This window comes from Acinonyx jubatus, chromosome X, assembly GCF_027475565.1.
Source record: "Acinonyx jubatus isolate Ajub_Pintada_27869175 chromosome X, VMU_Ajub_asm_v1.0, whole genome shotgun sequence".
NCBI classification, from domain to species: domain Eukaryota; kingdom Metazoa; phylum Chordata; class Mammalia; order Carnivora; family Felidae; genus Acinonyx; species Acinonyx jubatus.
The window spans coordinates 107,938,031-107,961,284 of record NC_069389.1 but is presented as its reverse complement, the minus strand read 5'-3'; the positions used below and the strand labels follow the sequence as shown (position 1 = coordinate 107,961,284).

The following is a 23,254-nucleotide window of genomic DNA, read 5'->3' as shown; positions in this document are numbered from 1 at the left end:
CCAGAAATATATGAGGATTTAGTATATGATAAAGACGGTATTTTAAGTCAGTAAGGAAAAGATGAATTATTCAATGAAGTAGTTATCCATTTGGGGGGGGGGGGGATAAAGTATGATCCCTACCTCACAGCATACCCAAAAATAAATTCCAGCTGAATTAAAATCTAAATGTAAAAAATAAAACTATAAGCAGACCGGAAGAAAACGTAGAAGAAATATTTCCACATTCTTAGAAAGGGTAAAAACCCAGGCATAACATGAACCCAAACTGAAAGAAAAGATCTGTAACAAATATTCCCATTATATGCTGGATTCCAAGAACAAGAATCCAATAGAAAATGAAGAACAAACACAAATAGGCAATTCACAGAAGAGAAGGCCGTAACATATAAAATGATATTGAGCTGAGAGACAAACATTAAAACGACGTGGTTCTACCATTCATCCATTCACACTGGCAAAATTTAAGCCTGATGATATATGTTGACAAAAGTGAGGGGGAACAAGCACTCCCAGTGAGAGTATAAACTGGTACAAGCCTTTTTCAAAATGACATAGCAATACCTATTAAATTGTAAGCATGTGGGGCTCCTGGGTGGCTCAGTTAGTTAAGCGTCTGACTTCAGCTCAGATCATGATCCCACAGTTTGTGTGTTCAAGGCCCAGTCGGGTTCTGTGCTGACAGTACAGAGCCTGCTTGGGATTCTCTCTCTCCCCCCCTCTCTCTCTGCCCCTCCCCTGCTTGCTCGCTTTCTCTCTCTCTCTCTCGCTCTCTCTCTCTCAATAAATAAAACTTAAAAATAAATAAAAAATAAAATAAAATGAAATCATAAGCATGTGTGCCATTTGCCCCAGCAATCCTACTGATGCTATAAAAACACAACTATGCAAAGATACATATAAAGGAGGTTCACTGTATCAACTATTTATAAAAAAGAAAAACTGGAGACAACCAACATGTCTATTAACAGGGACCTATTTAAATTAAATTCATCTGCAAAAGGTAATACTGTGCCACTATTAAAAAGAATCTGAAAATCTATACATGCTGACATGAACAATGGGAATTAAAAACGCCAAGTAGTAGAGCAATGTGTTGCCTATGAAACCACTTTTGTTCAGCATTTTAAACAAGTTTATAACATCAGTTACGTCTCAGTAGTGAGAAAGGGGATAACAAGGCTTTTTACCTTTATATACTTCCATTTTCATCATATGCTTCTTTACACATGTCCATTTTATATGGAGCATCATTTTAAAAAAAACACAACTGGGCCAAAACTATTCAGTGTTGCAAACTAAAAAGATCTAAGTATGACTTCTGATATGAAAAAATTCAAGCATATTACTTTTCAAGGAAATAATAGACACCTTTTATTCAACTAACTTAAAAGCTAGAATTTCAAACAGAGAGAAATGATTAATAGCAAAAAAAAAAAGAGAAAAAAAAAGAAAGACTGTACAAAACCTGAAGCTTTCTATGAATGAATCATAGTAAATGATTTACATGGTACAGCAAAGTAGACAGTGACATCTTCTGTACAAGTTTGGTATTACAGTGCAATTCCAAATGCCATTCCCCCCCCCCCCCCGCCTTTTTTTTTTTTTTTTTTTTTTTTAAACAGAGAAAGGAGAACTGAAAAGTATGGAGTCAAGGGGAAAAAAACCCATGATTCAAAGACTATGGTGACGCACTAAGAGAAAAGAGAACTCTAAGCATGTAGGACACTTGCTCCACTAGCATCCAAACAAACCTCCGTATTCCTGTTTGCCTCAAGAGACTTTTTTTTTTTAACGTTTATTCATTTTTTGAGAGACAGAGCTTAAGTGGGGGAGGGGCAGAGAGAGAGGGAGACACAGAATCCAATGCAGGCTCCAGGCTCTGAACTGACAGCACAGAGCCCGACGTGGGGCTCGAACTCATGACCTGAGCCGAAGTCAGATACTTAACCGACTGAGCCACCCAGGCACCCCTCAAGAGGATAATTTAGTTTAAATCTCCTTTTCACGTGAAAAGCCACCTTTCCAATGGAGGCTACTAAAGAAGATGCGTTTAAGAAAAATATTCCAGCCCAGTGTGCTAGGATACAGGCGTCAAATGCCCCAATCGCACAGAAATGGCATCCATGGATCAAGTGTCCTGCCAGAGGAACCTGCCTCCCCTCCTCTCCTGGTGCAACAAGTTTCCCCCTGTATCCCTGCTTTGTTACATTACTGAGTTGACTCTCGCATGCCTCATCTTTAACGAGATGATGGGGCTGGCATGGGGGAGGGGAGAGTCCCCCTCACGAGTTGCTCTTCCCTCTTCTCAATCACGCCATCCCCTCATTCGTCCCAGCCAGACAGCCCAATCTGTCCTCAACCGAGAGTGTCATCGTCGACTACATAACATTCCCAAAGAAACTCTCTGGGTCTACAGATACCTACCCTTAGCAACTGTGTCTACCTTTTTTTTTTAAGTGTTAAGACTGGCAGTTATGATTTTTGCTTTTTTTTTATTCAGGTATAATTAACATACAGTGTTATAGCAATTTCACATGTACAATTACCTTTCATGAGTCTAGGTGAGAAAAATGAGAAAGGAGTTAGGAAGGAACTTTGTTTATTCTTAGCTGTACATGGCTAGGGATTTTGCAGCCTCTAGGCGGCAACAAGAACCGCAGCCCGGTACAGGAAAGCAGGAGAGAAGGCTGTGCGAGAACACACAACGAACGGGCTGCAAAAGAACGGCTTGGAACAAACAGACAAACAGGAGACCGTAAGAAGAGGACGCAGAGAGGCCAACCCCCAGAGTTGAGCTCCCAAGAGGGCAAGACTAGGAGTCGTACTGAGGTAGGACGTCTGGGCTTAGCACCACGGGGATTGCTCGTTGCAGCGAACTCCAGACAGTTCTTTCAGAGCCCTCGAGTGCAGTTGCCGGGAAAGTCACTCCCTCTACGTCCAGCTCGGCCCCGGTGCACCACACTCAGGCAGGCGCTCCGCACATCCTAACCACAAGCATCCTCTGTCTTTCCCCACTTTCCTGTACCGTGATCAAATATCAACAGCAGTGACAATATTAGAATCATATACCTTTAGAAGTAGACCACACCTCAGATGAAAAACGGCAGATACCCAATTTTTGAAAAATATATACAGAAAAAGTAGGTCTGGAAGGATATACACCCAGAGAGTAATTGATTTACCCGTGTTTTATGAGTTTTTTGAAAAAATACGTTCCTTTAAAAAAAAGTTATTATTATCAATTTAAAAAATGATGCTAATAGTGAAGGACGCCCGGCTGAATCAGTCGGTGGAGCTTGGGGCTCTTGATTTTGGGGTCGTGAGTTCAAGCCCCATGTTGGGCCCAGAACTTACTTAAAAGGCAAAAGAAAATAGGGGCACCTTGGTGGCTCAGTCAGTTAAGCGTCTGACTCTTAATCTCAGCTCCTGGTTCATGAGATTGAGCCCCTCATTGGGCTCAGCACTGACAGAGGAGAGCCTGCTTGGGATGCTCTCTGCCCCTCCCCTACTCATGCTCTCACTCTCTCTCAAAACAAATAAATGTTTAAAAATAAAAAATAGTAAAACAAATGTTTTTAATGATGCTAATGAAGCAGGGCTCCTGGAGCATCTATTCCTGCACCATCCGAGACAGTAGCCACTGAGCACGTGGCAATTACAGGTGACCCTGGAACAACACAGGTTTGAACTGTGCAGGCCCATTTATACATGCATATTTTTGATCAGTACAGTGCAGAACTAGAAGTGTATTTTCTCTCCTTTGTGGTTTCCTTAGTAACATTTTCTTTTCTCAAGTTTACTGTGAGAATACAGAATATAATACAAAAAACATACAAAATATGTGTTAATCAATCAGCTGTTTATGTTAGCAGTGAGGCTTCTGGGCAATAGCAGGCTGTTAGTAGTTAAGTTTTGGGGGAGTCAAAAGTGATACAAGAATTTTCGACTGTGCAGGGGGTTAGCACCCTAACCCCTGTATTGTTCAAGGGTCAACTGTTCTTAAAATTACATAAAATTAAAAATTCAGTTCTTCTGTTGCAGAAGACCTAATTCAAGTGCTCAACAGAGTGGCTCTGTATTTGACAGCACAGATATAGAACACTTCCATCATCACAGAAAGTTCTATTGCTCAGCACTGCTCTAATCAAACCAAAGATACCATTTGCACAACGTAATACTGAAGAAATTGAAGAGTTAGTGCTGACATTTAATATCTAGTGTTTTCGGGGCACCTGGGTAGCTCAGTTGGTTTAGTCTCCGTCTTCAGCTCAGGTCATGATCTCACGGTTTGTGGGTTCAAGCCCCGCTTTGGGCTCTGTGCTGACAGCTCAGAGCCTGGAGCCTGTTTCAGATTCTGTCTGTCTGTCTGTCTGTCTCTCTCTCTCTCTGCCCCTCCCCCACTCATGCTTTGTCTCTCTCAAGTAAATAAACATTTAAATTTTTTTAAAAATCTAGCGTTTTCAAATACAGTTTCTACAACCTTGAGTAGTTATTGCACCCAATCTTAATGCTTTTCATTCCAGGTCTGGTTTGGAGCAAGGATCTGATCAAATAAACATGTTCAACAGAACCACTTTGCATGGCCTTGTATACAACAGATGGGCAATATGTTTGCTGAGTGAATTATCTTCCTTCATTTTTTGAATATAAAATTTGTGGGTTAGCAGGGCCAAACTTGAACACTACCTTTATGTTCTAAGAAACAAGGTGTTTATATAATACCTCAGCCTACATCCAAGTGAAAACCCACAGGAAATGGCTACAGAGTATACTTTTGATACAGTTCTGGTAGATGCTTATACCACAGATAGTACACATCCCCTTTCCTGCCAATTCCTGCTGAACAACTTCTTTCCCCCATACATGTCTATGGTCTTAAATGAATAAGCAGGAAATAGAAATCGCTCCACTTGCTTTATAGACAGATAGATATTAGATTTATAGAAGATTTTTTAAAAAGCCAAAAGATTAAAAAAAGAAAAAAAAAAAGCAGACCTGAAAGCAATCGACTAAATAAAGGAAAAGGTCAGACTGAAAGCTACTGACCTCTTCTCATAAGAGGCACTTTAAGAAATTACTCCAATATTTTCCACATTTTTCGTTAACAAGTTCAAATAGCCACCCTCTTACAAATTACAAGGTAATTTGCATCTTTGATACATAAAACAGCTTAATCAAGCTACTAACCAAGCGACTTCCAAGATCAAGACTGAAAGTTATAGCTTTACACACCTTGACTGCAACTGAGGAAAAGAAATCTCACAACTGGCGAGATAACTTGTTTGCATACAAAACTTCTAACTGGTAGAAAATGAAGAAATAAAAGGAAGCCATATCAGAGAATTCAAGTCAGTTACAAGTTTTCCCAAACGAGATTCGGTTCTGCACAATTAAAGGTGCGGGTTCAATTCAAAAAACCTGTATGATCTTGGGCAAGTCATTTTATCCCCCTGCACCTCCCTGTTCTCAAATGTACATGGAGATAATAATTCAGAACCCAAAAAATTTTCTCCAAGATTTCAAATCGTAAGAACAATTTCATTTTAACGTAAGCCACTTTGTCTGGACACGATAAATCAGGTTAATTTTCCCTTTGTTTAAGACCCACACAATATTACCACAAAAAATTTACCTAACAATTTTTCCCCGAGGCTTCATCTTTTTTTTTTAATTTTTTTTAACGTTTATTTATTTTTGAGACAGAGAGAGACAGAGCATGAATGGGGGGAGGGTCAGAGAGACAGGGAGACACAGAATCGGAAGCAGGCTCCAGGCTCCGAGCTGTCAGCACAGAGCCCGACGCGGGGCTCTAACCCGTGAACCACGAGATCATGACCTGAGCCGAAGTCGGACACTTAACCGACTGAGCCACCCAGAGGCTTCATCTTTTTATGATGAAAAAAATTATTTAAAAAATTACTATGAAATTAAACTTATAAGAAAGAAAACACATTTGCATATTTATCAATTATTCCATTCTTCTGAATTATCACAAAGCCTTAAGGATAGAAAAGGTCTTTGAATATACAGTACTACATTTCATTGTTCTAAGCTGCACACTCACATTTTAATACCCTTGAAATTGATGTATTACAACTGATGGCAACTTACAATATAACTGACAGTGTCTTCTTTTGTAGCAGTACAAAAAACAGGGGTACGTTAACATCAGTGACACCTTACATTTAATGAAATATGGTATTTGGAATCCCCAGGCAATTTCCCATCGAGGCACTAAGCAAATAAAATCCTACCTAGCTACTCTAAGAGTATGTAAACTATGCCCTTTTGGCTCCCTGAGCAGTGCCATGGTGGCTGGCAAGAACAAGTGCCTTACAAAAGTCGGCAAAAACGGAGCCAAGAAGAAAGTTGTTGATCCATTTTCTAGGAAAGACTGGTATGATATGAAAGCACCAGCTATGTTCAATATAACAAATATTGGAAAAACGCTAGTCACAAGAACTCAAGGAACCAAAATCGCATATGATGACCTCAAGGGTTGTATTTTTGAAGTGACCCTTGCTGATCTGCAGAATGATGAAGTTGCATTTAGAAAATGCAAGCTAATTACTGAAGATTTCCAGGGCAAAAACTGCCTAATTTCCACGGCACAGATCTTACCCATGACAAAATGTGCTCCATGGTCAAAAAATGGCAGACCAGGACTGAATCTCATGTTGACGCCAAGACTAGCAATGGTTACTGGCCTCATCTATTTTGTGTTGGTTTTACTAACAAATGCAACAATCAGATTCAGAAGACCTCTCACGCTCAGCACCAACAGGTCCACCCAATTCAGAAAAAGATGGTGGAGATCATGACCCGACAGGTGCAGACAAGTGACTTGAAAGAAGTCGTCAACAAATTGATTCCAGACAGCACTGGAAAACACACAGAAAAGGCCTGTCGGTCTATTTATCCATCCCAGGATGTCTTCATTAGAAAAGTGAAAATGCTGCAGAAGCCTAAGTTTGAATCGGGAAAGCTCATGGAGCTTCATGGTTAAGCTTCTGGAAAAGCTACTGGGGATGAGGCTGGTGCTAAAGTTGAACGAGCTGATGGATATGAGTCGCCAATCCAAGAATTTTTAAAATTAAGACATCTGATGGTGACAAAAGATCTTATTGTTTGTGATGTTTAAAAAAAAAGACTACGTGTAAACTCGGATATGTACGCATGTATACTCAGAGAGAAAATTCTTTTAAATGTGAGAAATAGGGGCACCTGGGTAGCTCAGTCAGTTAAGTATCCCACTCTTGATTTCGGCTCAGGTCATGATCTCACAGTTCACGGGTTCAAGCCCTGCATCGGGCTCTGTGCTGTCAGTGGGGAGCCTGCTTAGGATTCTCTGTCTCCCTCTCTCTCTGCCCCCTCCCCGCTTGCATGCACTCTCTCGCTCTCTCAAAATAAATGAACATTTTTAAAAAATTTTAAATAAAAAATAACACATTAGAAATAAAAGTGGTAGTGGAAGTCAGGGTAACTTCATTTCTTCATTTCTTTACTTCCTGTAATTGTATGCTTTTTGTAATAAACATGTATTCTTTAATCAAAAAAAGGCAATTTTTATTTTGGAGGAAAACTAGATGCAGTGTGCTGTTACTGTTACTGCTCTTTACATATTCCAGAAACATTTAACAGTTCATGGAGCATTACTTTAGGATTAGTACAGATCAGTTAAGGTTTAATTCACTGTTTCAAATTGGTCAAGATCAGCATGTAAAACTACACTAACATCAATGTTACTGACACTGCAACAATTCTAAATTTCCATCTCAGGGTTTTATCAAGTTAAGCTGCATGATTTTTAATATGTACGTGTGAAGATCTTCCATGACAAGCTGATGAATTATTAAATAGGGCAGAAATGTTACTTCAAATCAACAGTAAGTATATGGGTTTAATTTTTTGTTGTTTAGTAGTAAATTTACACAGAATTTCACATAGAACAGATATGATTTTTCTCTATGTAAAAACTAACCTAAAAACTTGCTTTGCTTATGCTTAAGACTTCATTCTTTTTTTTAATATGTGATTTTTTAAATGTTTATTTATTTTGAGAGCGAGAGAGTGTGCATGTAAGCAGGGGAGGGGCAGAGAGAGAAAGAGAGAGGCAGAGAGAGAGAGAGAGAGAGAGAGAGAACACCCCAGTCAGGCTCTGCACTTCAGCACAGAGCTCAATGAGGCGCTGCATCTCCCATGAACCATGTGGTCATGACCTGAGCCCAAATAAGAGTTGGACGCTTAACCGACTGAGCCACCCAGGTGCCCCTAAGATCTCATTCTTTTTATCACCTCAGGGCTTAAGCTTAATAATCCTCTAAGATTTAAAACTAATAGGAAAAAAAACCTGAAAGGAGAAAATGGAATTAAACTGTCAAAGTATTTCCATGGCTTTATACTGTTCTTATAACTATAAAATACTTTAAAGAAGAAAATATTAAGTTCCCCTCATTTTTTTTCTCAAGTTTTCAAAGAAAAAGCATTCTGTGCAACAATCAATTAAAGGCTGGGTAGCTACTGCCAGCAATTACACTGACTAGATTCCAATCTTAGTGTAAACCAGCTAACTAACTGTAACTAACTTCTGTTGAGTGAAGATCCAAACTCTTCATTTAAGCAATTCTTTAATTCATGCAAGACTTTGACAAATTAAAAGGAGCTTGTAGTTGTGAAGGAATGTCATGGTGTATGAGCACAAAGGGTTTTCGGGGGATAGGGAAAATGTCTTAAATCGTTCTCCAATCACCCACAGGACTGATGAAAATGTGGAAAAGGTCAAAAAACTTGGGTCAAATAGATGATCAACTGGGAGAATGAAGGTTGAAAGTTAAATGTAAGCAGCCTTATTCTCAATGAAAATATAAACATAAGGCTAGTTTCTACAAAGATGCACAATACAGATTCATGAAACAACAAAGACCAGACATTTATTCTAATCTTTGAAGAAGCTAGGAGAAACCCCACTTGTAAGGAAAATAGTAACCCACAGGAACTACAGCGCCCACAGGCAACCAGACACAAACACTATGAACTAATAAAAATCACACATTCACATGCTCAAAGAAATTATGGAGGATGAAATTCACATGTAAAGATCACACGGACTCTGGCTCATCTGACAGTGTCAATAATGGTTATTGTGTCAATATTCTCAGACATTTGAGATCCCGTGACACCGGCAGAGTAACTGAATCCAAAGTGGTTTCTTCAGTGGGCCGGTGCTTTCACTCCACATGTGCTTTCTAGGAAACAACTGTTGGCCCACCTTATTTATCAGCTGCAAACTGACTTTCAACTCCCCGGAAAACCAATCTAGCTCTAGAGAAGAGAAGAGATCTGCCAACACTAAGTATAGTCAAAAATATAACTCCAGGTCCCAACAGCAACTCCCAAAAGTGGTCTTTAAAAAACCAGAAAAACAAAACCAGATCAAAAATCCTTTAAGAAAAGTGACTAGTCTAAGGTGACTAGTTTGAAAAAGACAATATTCACTTGTATACAAAGTAGTAGTGAATAGATTAGAAAATGTCACTGTAACCAAGTGCAATGAACATGTAAGTATGGTTTGTAGACTTTCAAACACACACACAAAAACGTACAGTTACCGAGGTTTTTATAAGCATATATTAAATATACTTACACAGTAGCTCTTCAGTCTGATGAAATCTACAGTCATAGGAATGGATCCATCACTATTTCTGTTCAGTGCTTTGATATAATCCAGCAGGTCAGCAAAGAATTTATAGCCCCCCTTGAGCACACAGAGGGCTACAATGTGATGGCCACCCATCTCCTTCAACACGTCTCGGGCAAGACGCTCGGTCCTAGAGAAGTATCAGGAATTTAATAGAAATTAATTTACGATATAATAGAAATATATTTAGCTTTATAACAAACATCCCCTTTAGGCATTAAACTTGCACCAAACACATCCTTTGTCCCCCATGAAGTATACCCTTGCTTCATAAAGTAAAGATAAACTTCAAAATACAGTTATACTGTAACATCTATCATAAATATTTAAGGGGCGCCTGCGTGGCTCAGCCGATTAAGTGTCCAACTCTTGGTCTCAGCTCAGGTCATGATCTCACGGTTCATGGGTTCGACCCCTACATCAGGTTCTGAGCTGACATCGCAGAGCCTGCTTGGGATTCTCTCTCCCTCAGTCTCTGCTTCTCCCCCACTTGCTCTCTCTCTCAAAATAAATAAATAAACATTAAAAAAAATATTTAAAATGCAATTTAAAATACCATTGTCACCTATCAGAATGGCAAATTCTGATTAAATGAGATTTCCCTGATAATAGGCAATATTGTAAGAGACTGCGAAAAAGAGCACTGTCGTATACCACTGTGAGTATAAATTAAAACGTTTTGGAGCATAATCTGGCGGTATCAGAAGCATTCAATAAATACCTTCCCCTTGACCCAGATTTTCCCCATGGATAAAGCTGAAGCAAGTGACCAAATGTGTATAAGAGGATGTTCCCTTCTAGTATGGTCTGTAAAATAATGGTGATGTCTTGCATGTCCGTCAATAAAGGACTGCTTAAATCAATTATGGTACAGTCAGAAAATGGAATGTTATGCAACCTTCAAAATATAGGATAGCTCTAACCATACTAGTATGAAACAGTGCCCGATAAATTTCAGACCTGTATGACAGTACCACCTTCAAAATATAGGAGAAAGCTCTAAATATACTAATATGAAAACATCTCCAATACACTTCAGACCTATAGGATAGTACATGCCTATGTGTCAAAATATATGCAGTTGGCTCTTGGACAACACAGGTTTGAACTGCACACACAAGTCCACTTATACATGGATTTTGTTATAAATATCATACTATAAATATATTTTCTCTTCCTTATGATTTTATTAATGACATATTTTCTCCAGCTTACTTTATTGTAAGAATACAGTATATAACACATATACAAAATATGTGTTCATCAACTATATGTTATCAGTGAGACTTCTGGTCAACAGTAGGCTATTAATAGTTAAATTTTAAGGGGAGTCAGAAGTGATACACAGATTTTGACTGCGCAGATGGTGGCATCCCTAACCCCCACATTGTTCAAGAGTTACTGTACATATATTTGCATACAGCATATGTGAATAGCCAGTGTGTACGAAGGACTATGCAGGAGGCTGAGAAGAAGAACTCTACTCATTTAAAGCCTCAATCCTTAGAATATTTTACAACAGCTATATATTGATACTATAACCTTAAAGTCAAAAACAAAATAGCCACACAAGGCAAGCATTTAAATACCAAGTAAGGTCTCTCACTGCAATTCATTTAAGGGGAACTTTTCAAGCTAGACATGTATAATAGTCAAAACATTACCTTCCCCTCCTGTGATTTAGCCCCAGCCCATTATCCTGTTCAAGGCTGAGCAATCAAAGACTGTTACTAGAGTTCATTCCTCCAATGTCCCTTCAATGTTTACTTTATTCTACTCCCTACAGATTCCCAGTATACCATGACTTACACTGGGTAATTAGCTCTCCCCCCAAGTTTTTTGTAAAGAGGGCTCTAAAACAGAAAACCTCTATTATTCAACAAGCTGGCCTAGTTTATGTTCAAACATCAATGCCTTAAAACAGTTGCTGACACCTGAAAATTAAGAAAAAACAGAAATAGAAATTAAGAAAAAAATTAAGAAAAAAACCAAAAACTTCAATTTAAGATCTTACTAACCTGTCCATAATTAGTCCATGAGGAATAAACACCTTTTCCAAATCCTCAGCGTAATGATGAGGTATACAAAATAAATCTAGGTCATAACCTGGTTCATCATCACTAATCTGAAAAAGAAATATGACTGTTTCAGTGACAGCATTACACGACTGAATTTAGATGTTAAAAAACCTTAGCCTATGAGAGAAATTTAGGGGCGCCTGGGTGGCTCAGTCGGTTGGGTGTCTGACTTCGGCTCAGGTCATGATCTCACAGTTCGTGGGTTCAAGCCACGCATCAGGCTCTGTGCTGACCACATACTCAGAGGCTGGAGCCTGCATCCGGATTCTGTGTCTCCTTCTCTCTGCCCCTCCCCCGCTCATGCTTTGTCTCACTCTGTTTCTCAAAAATAAATAAATGTAAAAAAATTTTTTTAAATAAAAATAAAAAAAAAAGAGAAATTTAGGTATGAGACATCAAGAATTTTCTGTAACTTTGTAGGTATGACAATGAATTATAGTTATATAAGAAATGAACTGTATGCTTTAGAGATGAATAGTTAAGATTGTATCAGTAAAATGACATGTATGAAATTTCCTTTAGCTCCACAAAGAGAAAACGAAAAACTTTAAAGAGTTAAGACAAATGTAGCAAAATCTTGATAACATTTTAAACACGGCTGACGAGCATATGGGGATTCAGTATACTATTCTCTCCACTTTTGAGTATGTTTGAAATTTTAGTAAAAACGATTTTAGTAACACTGTAGAAAAAAATTTTCATACACTGTAGTCTAACAAGTTAAAAAATCACACAGAACAAAAGCTGTTGTTTCCTACCCCAAATACAAACAGCCTCTCTCACCTCAGAGTAGGGGGAAAAAAAATCACCAAGAAAGCTAAGTGATTTCTTAAAAACCCAAACTCTTAGAAGTCTGAGATTGTTATAATCAATCCATGAGGTGCCTTCCTAGCAGATACTCCACGATTGCTTGAGTAGAACCATATTTGGCTGTCTTCATATGCCCAATAGCTGGCATACAAACTATTGAATAAAACCGATGATGTGGTACCTGTGGTGGTAAAATGTACTATGATTATAGTTTTATAAATATTATACATGTACCTATACAGAAAAAATATAATAAAATCATAACAGCTATTATCTCGGGGAAGAGAGTTATAGTGATTTTACTTAGTTCTTTATACTATATATTGCAAATTTCCTTCATTGAGTATATACTGCTTTTTAAAAAAATTCAGTAGTCTTTCTTTTAAATTATTTGTGGCATTATGTGTTTTTTTTACACACATCTAAAAAGTACAGGAATTCTGAAAGATGTATGAAAGTAAAATCTACAAACAAAAATTGTAATCCCAAAAAATAAAAAAGAAGTGAGGAGGGGAAGGGAGAGGGAACAAAGGAGGAGAGGAAGGAGTGGAAGAAGGAAGAAAGGGTGGGCATGAAGGAATATACCAAACAGTGGTCAACTACAAGAAGGGGGAACTCGCTGAGTTGCACACTTTAATATTGACCTGGCCTTTATTTTCATTGTCAATTTCACTTTTTTTTTTATCATAGGTGATTTATAATTCCTACTCATCATTATATTTAAAATTCAAAGAAATAAACCAGTTATAATACTCTACTTCACATGATATTCAAGACTAAATATCTTCCAAATCACATTCAAGAAGATGATGATAAGAGCTTTGGCAGTTTTCAAGAAATACTGGTCAAACCATAATTAAATCTCAAAGTATCAGCAAACATCTATTGAACACCTTTCCGTCAGCACTATGTTAGATGCTTAAGGACAGGTAGCTAGGCTTTCAATAAATTTTAAAAATACATACTTAAGATTTATAATATTATTCACAGAATTCATAATTATATTCTGAAAAATCTGAGGTTTGTGTTACTTTTTCTGTCCCAAAAGGTCAGTTTTGAGTTCTCCAGACTTGGGTGGAATTTTAGGTATTGTTTTATCCAGCTGATGTTACCTTCACACCATTTCCACCTATGCACATGGCCAGGAAGCTGGCAGTGATTCAGGTAGGTGGACCAGGACATGAACACGGGCACGGCCCTGTGGCATGTAGTGCCCAGGCACTCGCTCGGCAGCCAGTTTGAGGGTGGTAGGAAGTCAGTACTAACTTGTTTTTAAACCAACACATATTACTTTCATACACAGCAAGAAAAATTATATTTTTGGGGAAAAAAGATGATGCCAGATCTTAAGATCTGGCATAAAGTACTAATGTGTCTGCTAAACATTCACATCATGTGTATTTCAGAACACTTTCACTACAAAACGAATGGAAATGGGACATTTGTGTCCCCTATAGGAACATTTCTAAAATACTTTCTAACAAGCAAATATTACTTTTCTAAATTTTATAAACTGAAACTCAGTTCAAGTTTTGGGAAAAGACAGACCTTGCTAGATCCTACGAGATGAGAGGATAAACATTCAAGTCTGGCTCAGAATATATCTGCTATTACCTGACAAGAATGAAAATGTACCACTTCATACTGCTTTAACACTAAGAAGATCCAGAAAACCAAACTGGCTTCCCTGAAGGTTACTCACCACTTCTACCAACTTACTCACTGCTCCGCACAAGCATAAACCAGGACCCACCCGGGACTCTTTGAAACACGCAACATTTATAAAGCCTATAGCTTCTGTGAAAATGGCTCAGTGCCTGGCTATAGGTTTTGCAGGCAGCCTAAGAACTTCATGAGTCTGATTTGTTTCAATCAAAGCCAATGTGAATTCTGCCCAGAGTTCATCCTAGACATGCAGTCTAATATAGACAGAACAGCTGGGATGCACACCAAAATAGGAATTCTACCTCTGTCAAAATACCAAATTAATTTCTAATTCAAAAGTTTCTATTTTCAATCAATACTATTAGATTTATAAATCACATTTAATGTCAAAGGGTTGATTTGTGATTATATGAGAATATTACAAAAAATTACATGCCAACAAACTGGACATCCTAGAAGAAGTGGATAAATTTCTAGCAACATATAACCTCCTAAAACTGAATCAGGAAATAGAAAATTTGAAGAGACCAATTACCAGCAATGAAATTGAATCACTAATCAAAAAACTCCCAACAAACAGAAGTTCAGGACCAGACGCCTTCACAGGTAAATTCTATCAAACACGTAAAGAAGAATTAATACCCATTTTTCTCAAACTATTCCAAAAAACAGAAGAGGAAAGAAAACCCGAATTGCTTCCATGAGGTCTGCATTACCCTGATACCAAAACCAGATAAAGACACTACAAAAAAAGAGAACTACAGGCCAATATCTCTGATGAACACAGATGGAAAAATCCTCAACGAAATATTAGCAAACCAAATCCAACAATACATTAAAAAAATCATTCACCACGATCAAGTGGGACTGATTTCTGGGATGCAAGGGTGGTTCAATATTTGCAAATCAATCAATGTAATACATCACATTAGTAAGAAAAAGGATAAAAACCATATGATCATTTCAATAGATGCAGAAAAAGCATATGACAAAGTACAACATCCATTCTTGATAAAACTGTCAACAAAGTAGTTTTAGAGGGAACATACATCAACATAATAAATACCATATATGAAAAACCCACAGCTGGGGCACCTTGGTGGCTCAGTTGGTTAAGCATCTGACTTCAGCTCAGGTCATGATCTCACCGTTTCTGAGTTCGACTCCCGTGTCGGACTCTGTGCTGACAGCTCAGAGCCTGGAGCCTGATTCAGATTCTGTGTCTCCCTCTCTCTCTGCCCCTCCCCTGCTCATGCTCGTGCGTGCTCGCTCTCTTTCTCAAAAATAAATAAACATTAAAAAAAAAAAAAACCCACAGCTAAAATCATACTCATGGTGAAAAACTGAGAGCTTTTCCCCTAAGGTCAGGAAAAAGACAAGGATGTCCACTCTCACCACTTTTATTCAACACAGTACTGGAAGTCCTAGCCACAGCAATCAGACAAGAAAAATGGAATAAAAGGATTCAAATTGGTAAGGAAGAAGTAAAACTTACACTATTTGGAGATGACATGATACTATATGTAGAAAACCCTAAAGACTCTACTGGAAAAACAACTAGAACTTCAGTAAGGTCGCAGGATACAAAATCAATGTAGAGAAATCCATTGCATTTTTATACACTAATGATGAAGTAACAGAAAGAGACACTAAGAAAGCAATCCCATTTACAACTGCACCAAAAATAATAAAACACCTAGGAATAAACCTAACCAAGGAGGTGAAAAGATCTGTACTCTGAAAACCATAAAACACTGATGAAAGAAACTGAAGACAACATGAACAAATGGAAAGATATTCCATGCTCATGGATTGGAAGAACAGATATTGTTAAAATGTCCATACTACCCAAAGCAACCTACACGTTTAATGCAATCTCTATCAAAATACCAACAGCATTTTTCACAGAACTAGAGCAAATAATCCTAAAATTCATATGGAACCACAAAAGACCCTGAATAGCCAAAAAAAAAAAAATCTTGAAAAAGAAAAGCAAAGCTTGGAAGTATTATAATTCCAGATTTCAAGTTACACTACAAAGTTGTAGTAATCAAAATAGTATGATACTGGCACAAAAATAGACACCTAGATCAATAGAACAGGATAGAAAGCCCAGAAACAAACCCACGATTGTATGGTCAATTAATCTTCAACAAAGCAGGAAACAATATGCAATGGGAAAAAGTCTCTTCAAAAAATGGTGTTAGGAAAACTGGAGAGCCACATGCAAAAGAATGAAACTGGACTACTTTCCTACACCATACACAAAAATAAACTCAAATTGGATTAAAGACCTAAATGTGGGACCTGAAACCATAAAAATCCTAGAAGAGAGCACAGGCAGTAATTTTTCTGACATCAGCGGTAGCAACTTCTTTCTAGATAGGTCTCCTTGAGGCAAGGGAAATAAAGATAAACTATTCAAGTTTATCAAAATAAAAAGCTTCTGTTCAGCAAAGGAGACAATCAATAAAACCAGAAGACAGTCTACTGAATGGGAGAAGATATTTGCAAATGACATATCCAAAAAAGGGTCACTATCCAAAATATATAAAGAACTGACATAACACCCAAAAGACAAATAATCCAATTAAAAAAATGAGCAGAAGGGGCCCCTGGGTGGCTCAGTTGGTTAAGTATCCAACTTCAGCTCAGGTCATGATCTCACAGTTTGTGAGTTCGAGCCTTGCATCAGGCTCTACACTGTCAGTGCAGAGCCTGCTTGGGATTCTCTCTCTGCCCCTCCCCTACTTGTGCTCTCTCTCAAAATACAGAAACTTCTAAAAAATGAGAAGACATGAACAGACATTTCTCCAAAGAAGACATACAGATGGTCAACAGACACATTTGAAAAGATGCTCAACATTACTCATCATCAGGGAAATGCAAATCAAAATTACAGTAAGATATCACCTCACACCTGTCAGAATGGCTAACATCAATAACACAAGAAACAACAGGTGATGGCTAGGATATGGAGGAAGGGGAACCCTCTTGTACTGTTGGTGGGAATGCAAACTCATGCAGCCACTGTAGAAAACAGTATGCAGATACCTCAGAAAGTTAAAAATAGAACTACCCTACGATCTAGGAATCACACTACTGGGTATTTACCAAACAACAAAACAAAACACTAATTCAAAGGGATACATGCACCCCTATGTTTACTACAGTATTATTTACAATAGCCAAATGATGGAAGCAGCCCAAGTGCCCATCGATTGATGAATGCATAAAGTATATATATATATATACACATACACACACATATATATATATATATGCAGACACACAGATGTGTAAAGATGCTGTGTGTATGTATATATATATATATATACATACACACACATACATAAACAGACTATTATTCAGCCATAAAAAAAGAATGAAATCTTGCCATTTGCAACAACACGGATGGAGCTAGAGAGTATAATGCTAAGTAAAATAAGTCAGTCAGAGAAAGACAAATATCATATGATTTCACTCATATGTGGAATTTAAGAAAAACAACGAATAAGGGAGAAAAAAAGACAAACCAAGAAAGGGACTCTTAACTATAGAGAACAAGCAGATGGTTACCAGAGGGGAGGCGGGTAGGAGGGAGATGGGTTAAACAGGTGATGGGGATTAAGAGTACACTTACTGTGATGAGTACTGAGTAATGTACAGAACTGTTGAATGACTATATTATACACCTGAAACTAATATCACACTACACTAATTGTACTGGAATTAAAATTTAAAAAAAAACAGTACCATTTTTAAAAAGGGTTGATTTGTGCTTTCAAGCATAAAAAACATGTTAAAATATAACCCTTTCCAAAAGGCAGAAACAAAAAAAAAAATCTTAAAACTTGTATCACTTGAGGGACTTTAGGCATGAATTCACAACTCTATTAAAATTAACTATAAATAAAAGGGGTCTATTGATGCAGGTCCTAATTTAAGAAATATATGATTGGCCATAGGTAGATAGTTTGTTGTCAGAACTGGGCAATGGGTATATGATGGTCTGTTATACTATTATGTCTACTTATAGATATTTCAAATATAAAGTTAAATACGGAGCAATTTATTTAAATGATGACAAGGCACCAACATCAACTTTTCCCAATTTTTACATGTAATGAAAAGTCCAAGTCTTTCAAATCCATATATAATGACCAAATATTAGAATACTAATTTTAAAATGGTGAGGACCTTATCCAGAACCTGTATTATTACTAATACTCAACTATTTATTGAGAACCTACTGTGTTGTACATACTAGACAGGATTAGATAAATTTGACATACCTACCCTCAAAGAGCTTACAGTATAGAAGACATGACATGCATATGAATAACCATAAGGCAGTGTTAAACCGCTATGAAAAAGATATAGGTGATGCATGCTGGGAATTTAGAGAGTACTCAAACTCTCAGAAGCCTCACGTGCACCTGGACCAATGATAAGAAATGAGATATAATTCAATGAACACGAACGTGGTCTTTTTTTTTTTTTCATTTTACTTATTTTAGAGGGAAGGAAAGGGGCAAAGGGAAAGAGAGAAAGAAAGAAAGAGACAGAGAGAGAAACAGAGAGAGAGAGAGAGAGAGAGAGAGAGAGAATCTGAAGCAGGCTCCACACTCAGTGTGGAGCTCGATGGGGGGGCTCAATCCCACGACCCTGAGATCACGACTTGAGCCAAAATCAAGTCAGACAGACACTCAACTGACTAAGCCATCCAGGTGCCCCCAGGAACTTGTTCTTAATCATCCAAAACACCAAAACTTCATATTAAATGGGTCCAATAACTCCAATCTCCACAAGAGCTAGATAGAAATATACTCGGTGGCCTTTAATCTTATTAGCCCTTATTTGTCTGATTTGATATTAATATCTGATATTAACCTCATCTGATTTGGATTAGCTAACAATCCAGTGGCTGCTTTGACAGGAAAGGATTGCAATATATTAAATTACATAAAAATGCATTTAGCATTCACTTTGGTAAGGCACTGTGCAGTAAATTTTGTAGGGAGCATACAAAGATGATTTTAAACTGAGAGCCTTCAAAGAGCTTATACATAATCTAGTAGAAAAGACATACATACAACTATACAGCACAATAAAGCTTGTCATTTGTACATGAATCTAATTTGACCAGCCCACAAATTTGTGATTATCAACAGCGGTTATATACGCACTAAAGATAAACCTGGAACCCAGCACCAATGACTCCCCCTACAGCCTACCGAGCTTCAAGTAGTCTGTTGCCTGGTTGTAAACAGAGTCAAGTACACTGGCATGTCTCTAATACTGAATTAGCACAGTTTTCTAAATCAACCAGGAAGTAGTTGATTATGAATGTAAGTCACACTTCGAAATGAATGTAAACCACATCTGTTTTATTGGTGACTTGGTGTGGCATGTCTAAGCATGTGGTGATTACCGACACCTTCTAAAACAACTGTACTAGTCTGCTGGAGCTGCCCTAGCAAAATCCCACCAGCTGGGTGGCTTAAACAACAATAATTTATCTCTTGCAGTTCTGGAAGCTGGGAAGTCCAAGATCAAGATGCCAGCAAAACAGGTTTTATTCCGAGGCCTCCTCTCTAGGTTTGTAGGCAACTGCTTTCTCCTAGCTATGTGCACAGTGGAGGGTGGGGAAGGGAGCTCTTTGGTGTCTTTTCTTAAAAGACCAGGACCCCAATCTCATGACCTTATTAGTAATCCTAATTACTCCACAAAGGGCCCCATCTCCAAATACCACACAGTGGGCAGCTGGGGCTTCAACATATTTATCTGTTGGCTATTACTGGAGATACAAATGTTCAGTCCATAACAAGAACCGGACATAAAATGGCTAAAGAAGATCACAAAGAAGGTTCTGGATGGCTCTGGGAAGAGCCCAACCCAAAAACAGTTGGGGAAATGGGACACGTGAGTGGCTCACTTGGTTGAGTGTCCAACTTTGGCTCAGGTCACGATCTCATGGTTCGTGGGATGGAGCCCCATGTCGGGCTCGCTGCTGTCAGTGCAGAGCCTGCTTTCGACCCTCTTTCTCTGCTCCTCCCCCACTCACGCTCTCTCTCAAAAATAAAAAAAATCTTAAAATATGTGGGGGCACCTGGGTGGCCCAGACAGTTAAGCATCTGATTCTTGGTTTTGGCTTGGGTTATGATCTCATGGTTGGTGAGTTCGAGCCCCATACTGGGCTCGGTGCTGTCAGTGTGGAACCTGCTGGGGATCCTCTCTCCCTCTCTCTCTGCCCTTCCCCCCGCTCTCTCTCAAAAATAAATAATAAAACATTTTTCTAAAATGGAGATGTTAAAAGGCACCTGGGTGGCTCAGTCAGTTGAGCGTCTGGCTTTGGCTCAGGTCATGATCTGATGGTTCCTGGGTTTGAGCCCCATGTCGGGCTTTGCACAGGCAGCACGAAGCCTGCTTCGGATTCTGTCTCCCCCTCTCTCTGCCCCTCCCCTGCTCTCTCTCTCAAAAATAAACATTAAAAAATGGAGGTTAAGAGCAGACTCTGGGTCCAGATAAGTCAGATTCAAATCCTAGCATTGCTGGGTGATCTTGGATAAGTTACTTAACCTCTCTGAGCCACATAAATTTATTTTTAAATTTAAAAATATCAAATCAGTTAATATATGTAAAGAGCTTAGAACAGAAACCAGAACATACTAAACACTATACGAGTGCCTGTTATTACTAACGTGCAATTTTTGGCAAGGAAATAAAAAAAGAACAGTACTTTGCAAACCAAAAACACAACGAAGATCTTAACGTTCAAATGAAACTAACAATAGCTAGTTCTAGCAATAATAATTCACTGTATGCTGGGGCAGGCATCACACCCCAAAGCTAAAAACATCTAACTTCCTCAGCAACTGAGTAAACACAAAAGCCCCCACCATTTTTTGAGTACCTACAATAGTATACAATAAGCATACCACTTAAGGGCATGGACTCTTGAGAGAGACCTAGGCTTGAGTCGGAGTTTCTCTTTGCAACTATGTGACGTGGGTATGGCAAGAAGTAAAATTACTTAACTTCTCTGAGGCTCCAAAGATTCCTGCTCTGTAAAATGGTAATAATCATGCTACTGTTACAGAGTTGTTTCAAGGAGTAAACAGGACTATGTAGGTAAACACGATGATAGCTATTATTACTATTCCCAGTCAAGGACCACGGAAAGGTTGTTTAAGCAGACAGTCTTACAATATTTCAGTAACACCCAGAGGTAGCTAGTACCTCAGTTATACATTAGGGACACTTAAGCCCAGAAAAGGGAAGTAAGTTACCCAAGGCCACACAGCTAGTAAACAGCCCAAGCAAGCAGGATTCCAGGCCAGACTCCACGAAGAACTCTGCCCTTTACCTTAAGCCATCGTTCCCAATATCAATAGAATCCTTCCTTTTGGGGGGCTCAAGTGGTTAATTATTCACTCAACAAACCATTATTGAGAATTTCTTACATGCCAGGCACTGTCCTATATGCTGTGGTTATGGTGGCGATTCCTGGCCTTATAAAGCTTCTGTTTTAGTGGGAGAGACAATCAACAGGTAATCAGGTAACTGCTAAAATATAATGATGACGATGATGCAGACTGAGGCATGTAACTATTGGGAGGGGTGTTGGCCGTTTTAGCAAGCATGATCGGAAAGGCGGGGGGGGGGGGGGGGTGCAGCTTGGCTTGTTCCAGAAACGAAAAGAACCAATGAGGTTGGAGACAGGATACAGAGGCTGGTGATGGTACGAATGTCCTTGAAGGTAAGGACCAGATTCGCACTTTTTGTCCCCGCAGCATCAAAGAACGTAGGATCCGGATCGAGGCACACCTGAATTCGAGGCCTAGCTCCCTCTGGGCGGAGAGAAAATTACCTAATACCGTGTCACTATTTTCCTCGTGTGTAAAAACGCGGGCATGGTTACCGCTACCGAGGCTGCTGTGAGGGTTCAAGCAGGCAATGCGCATTCGCACGGTCATTATGGCATTTGCGGAACTAGGTGCAAGTACCAGTCCCCGCATGCCCTCCCACGTGGCCGCTCCCGTGCCTGCGCCCTCTATTACAGGGGCCCCGAGGACCTCAGCGGCATACCCCCAGTTTAGAGAAGGGCCTCTCCGGACAAAGCCCCCACCCGCGGCGCGCCGGATCCTTCCCGAACTGGCCCGCGGGCCCTCCCCGGCCGCACGAGTCCGCCAAAGCGCCATCCCCACCCTCCCCTGCCACACGCAGCCCCCCTCCCCCGGGCTGTCCCGAGGCACCCACCCCGCACCTCGCCACGCATCCCCCACGCCACCCCGTGTGACGTAAAGCCCGAGCCGGGACGCGGCGGTCGCCCCCCGCCCCTCCGGGCTTCCCCGGGCCACACTGGCCGGCGCCCGCACTGCGGGCCGCGAGGCTCAGGTGCCGCGGGCCGAGCCGCTCACCACGACGCTGGGGCTGCGGGTCGCCATAACGGAGCCGAAGGGCGCGCGCGCTGAGGGCAGCCGGAGGAGGAGGAAGCCGGAGGCGCCACAGAGGAGGAGGCGGAGGCTCCGCAGAAGGCGGCGACGCGCGGGAGAGCGGAAAGAGCCGCTCGCTCGTGCACTCTAGGCCGCCGCCGCCGCCGCCGCCGCCGCCGGAGCGAAGGCAAAACCGGCCCCGCCCGCCCCCGAGGCTCCGCCCACAGACCGCCCGGGCGCCTCTGCCGGCGCCTGCGGGTTTCCACGCGCCGGAGGTGGGAATTTTCCTCCGGAAGGAGCGGAGGCTCCTGGTGCGCAGCCTCCGTCCAGCTTTCCCTGGGTCTCCCAGCCTGAGGGCTCCTGGCTCCCCACACCTGCCTCCGCCCGGTTTCTTCCTAGTGCCCCTAAACTGGGCGCCGGCTTTTCGGCTTGCCGTCACCACGTGCTTCTGTTCCCCGGCGCCCCCTTCCCAAGACTCTGGACTGCATTGCGGATTCCGTTTTACTAATTCTACCAAACATCTTTAACTGGGTGTGAGAGTTGAGACCAAGAGCCCTAGAGTC

The 23,254-nt window shown here is 40.0% G+C and overlaps 1 protein-coding gene and 1 pseudogene across 4 annotated transcripts in view; one reads left to right on the top strand and one right to left on the bottom strand.

Annotated features, from left to right (window-relative positions):
* HPRT1 (hypoxanthine phosphoribosyltransferase 1) overlaps nt 1–22,918 on the bottom strand; it is a 34,953-nt gene extending 12,035 nt beyond the window's left edge. The window contains exons 1-3 of one of the 4 annotated variants that reach the window (XM_027054237.2): nt 22,677–22,918; nt 11,719–11,825; nt 9,647–9,830 (exon numbers count right to left, since the gene is read on the bottom strand). In XM_027054237.2, coding sequence (XP_026910038.1) covers nt 9,647–9,830; nt 11,719–11,825; nt 22,677–22,703 — 318 coding nt within the window. In that variant the 5' untranslated portion in view covers nt 22,704–22,918. Of the gene's footprint in view, nt 1–9,646; nt 9,831–11,717; nt 11,826–21,194; nt 22,491–22,522; nt 22,550–22,676 lie in introns of those variants that run through there. The other 3 variants (XM_027054235.2, XM_027054236.1, XR_008289861.1) reach the window with 3 other exon arrangements.
* On the top strand, nt 6,312–7,347 carry LOC106981550 (40S ribosomal protein S3a-like; annotated as a pseudogene).
* Nucleotides 22,919–23,254: the final 336 nt, after the last annotated feature.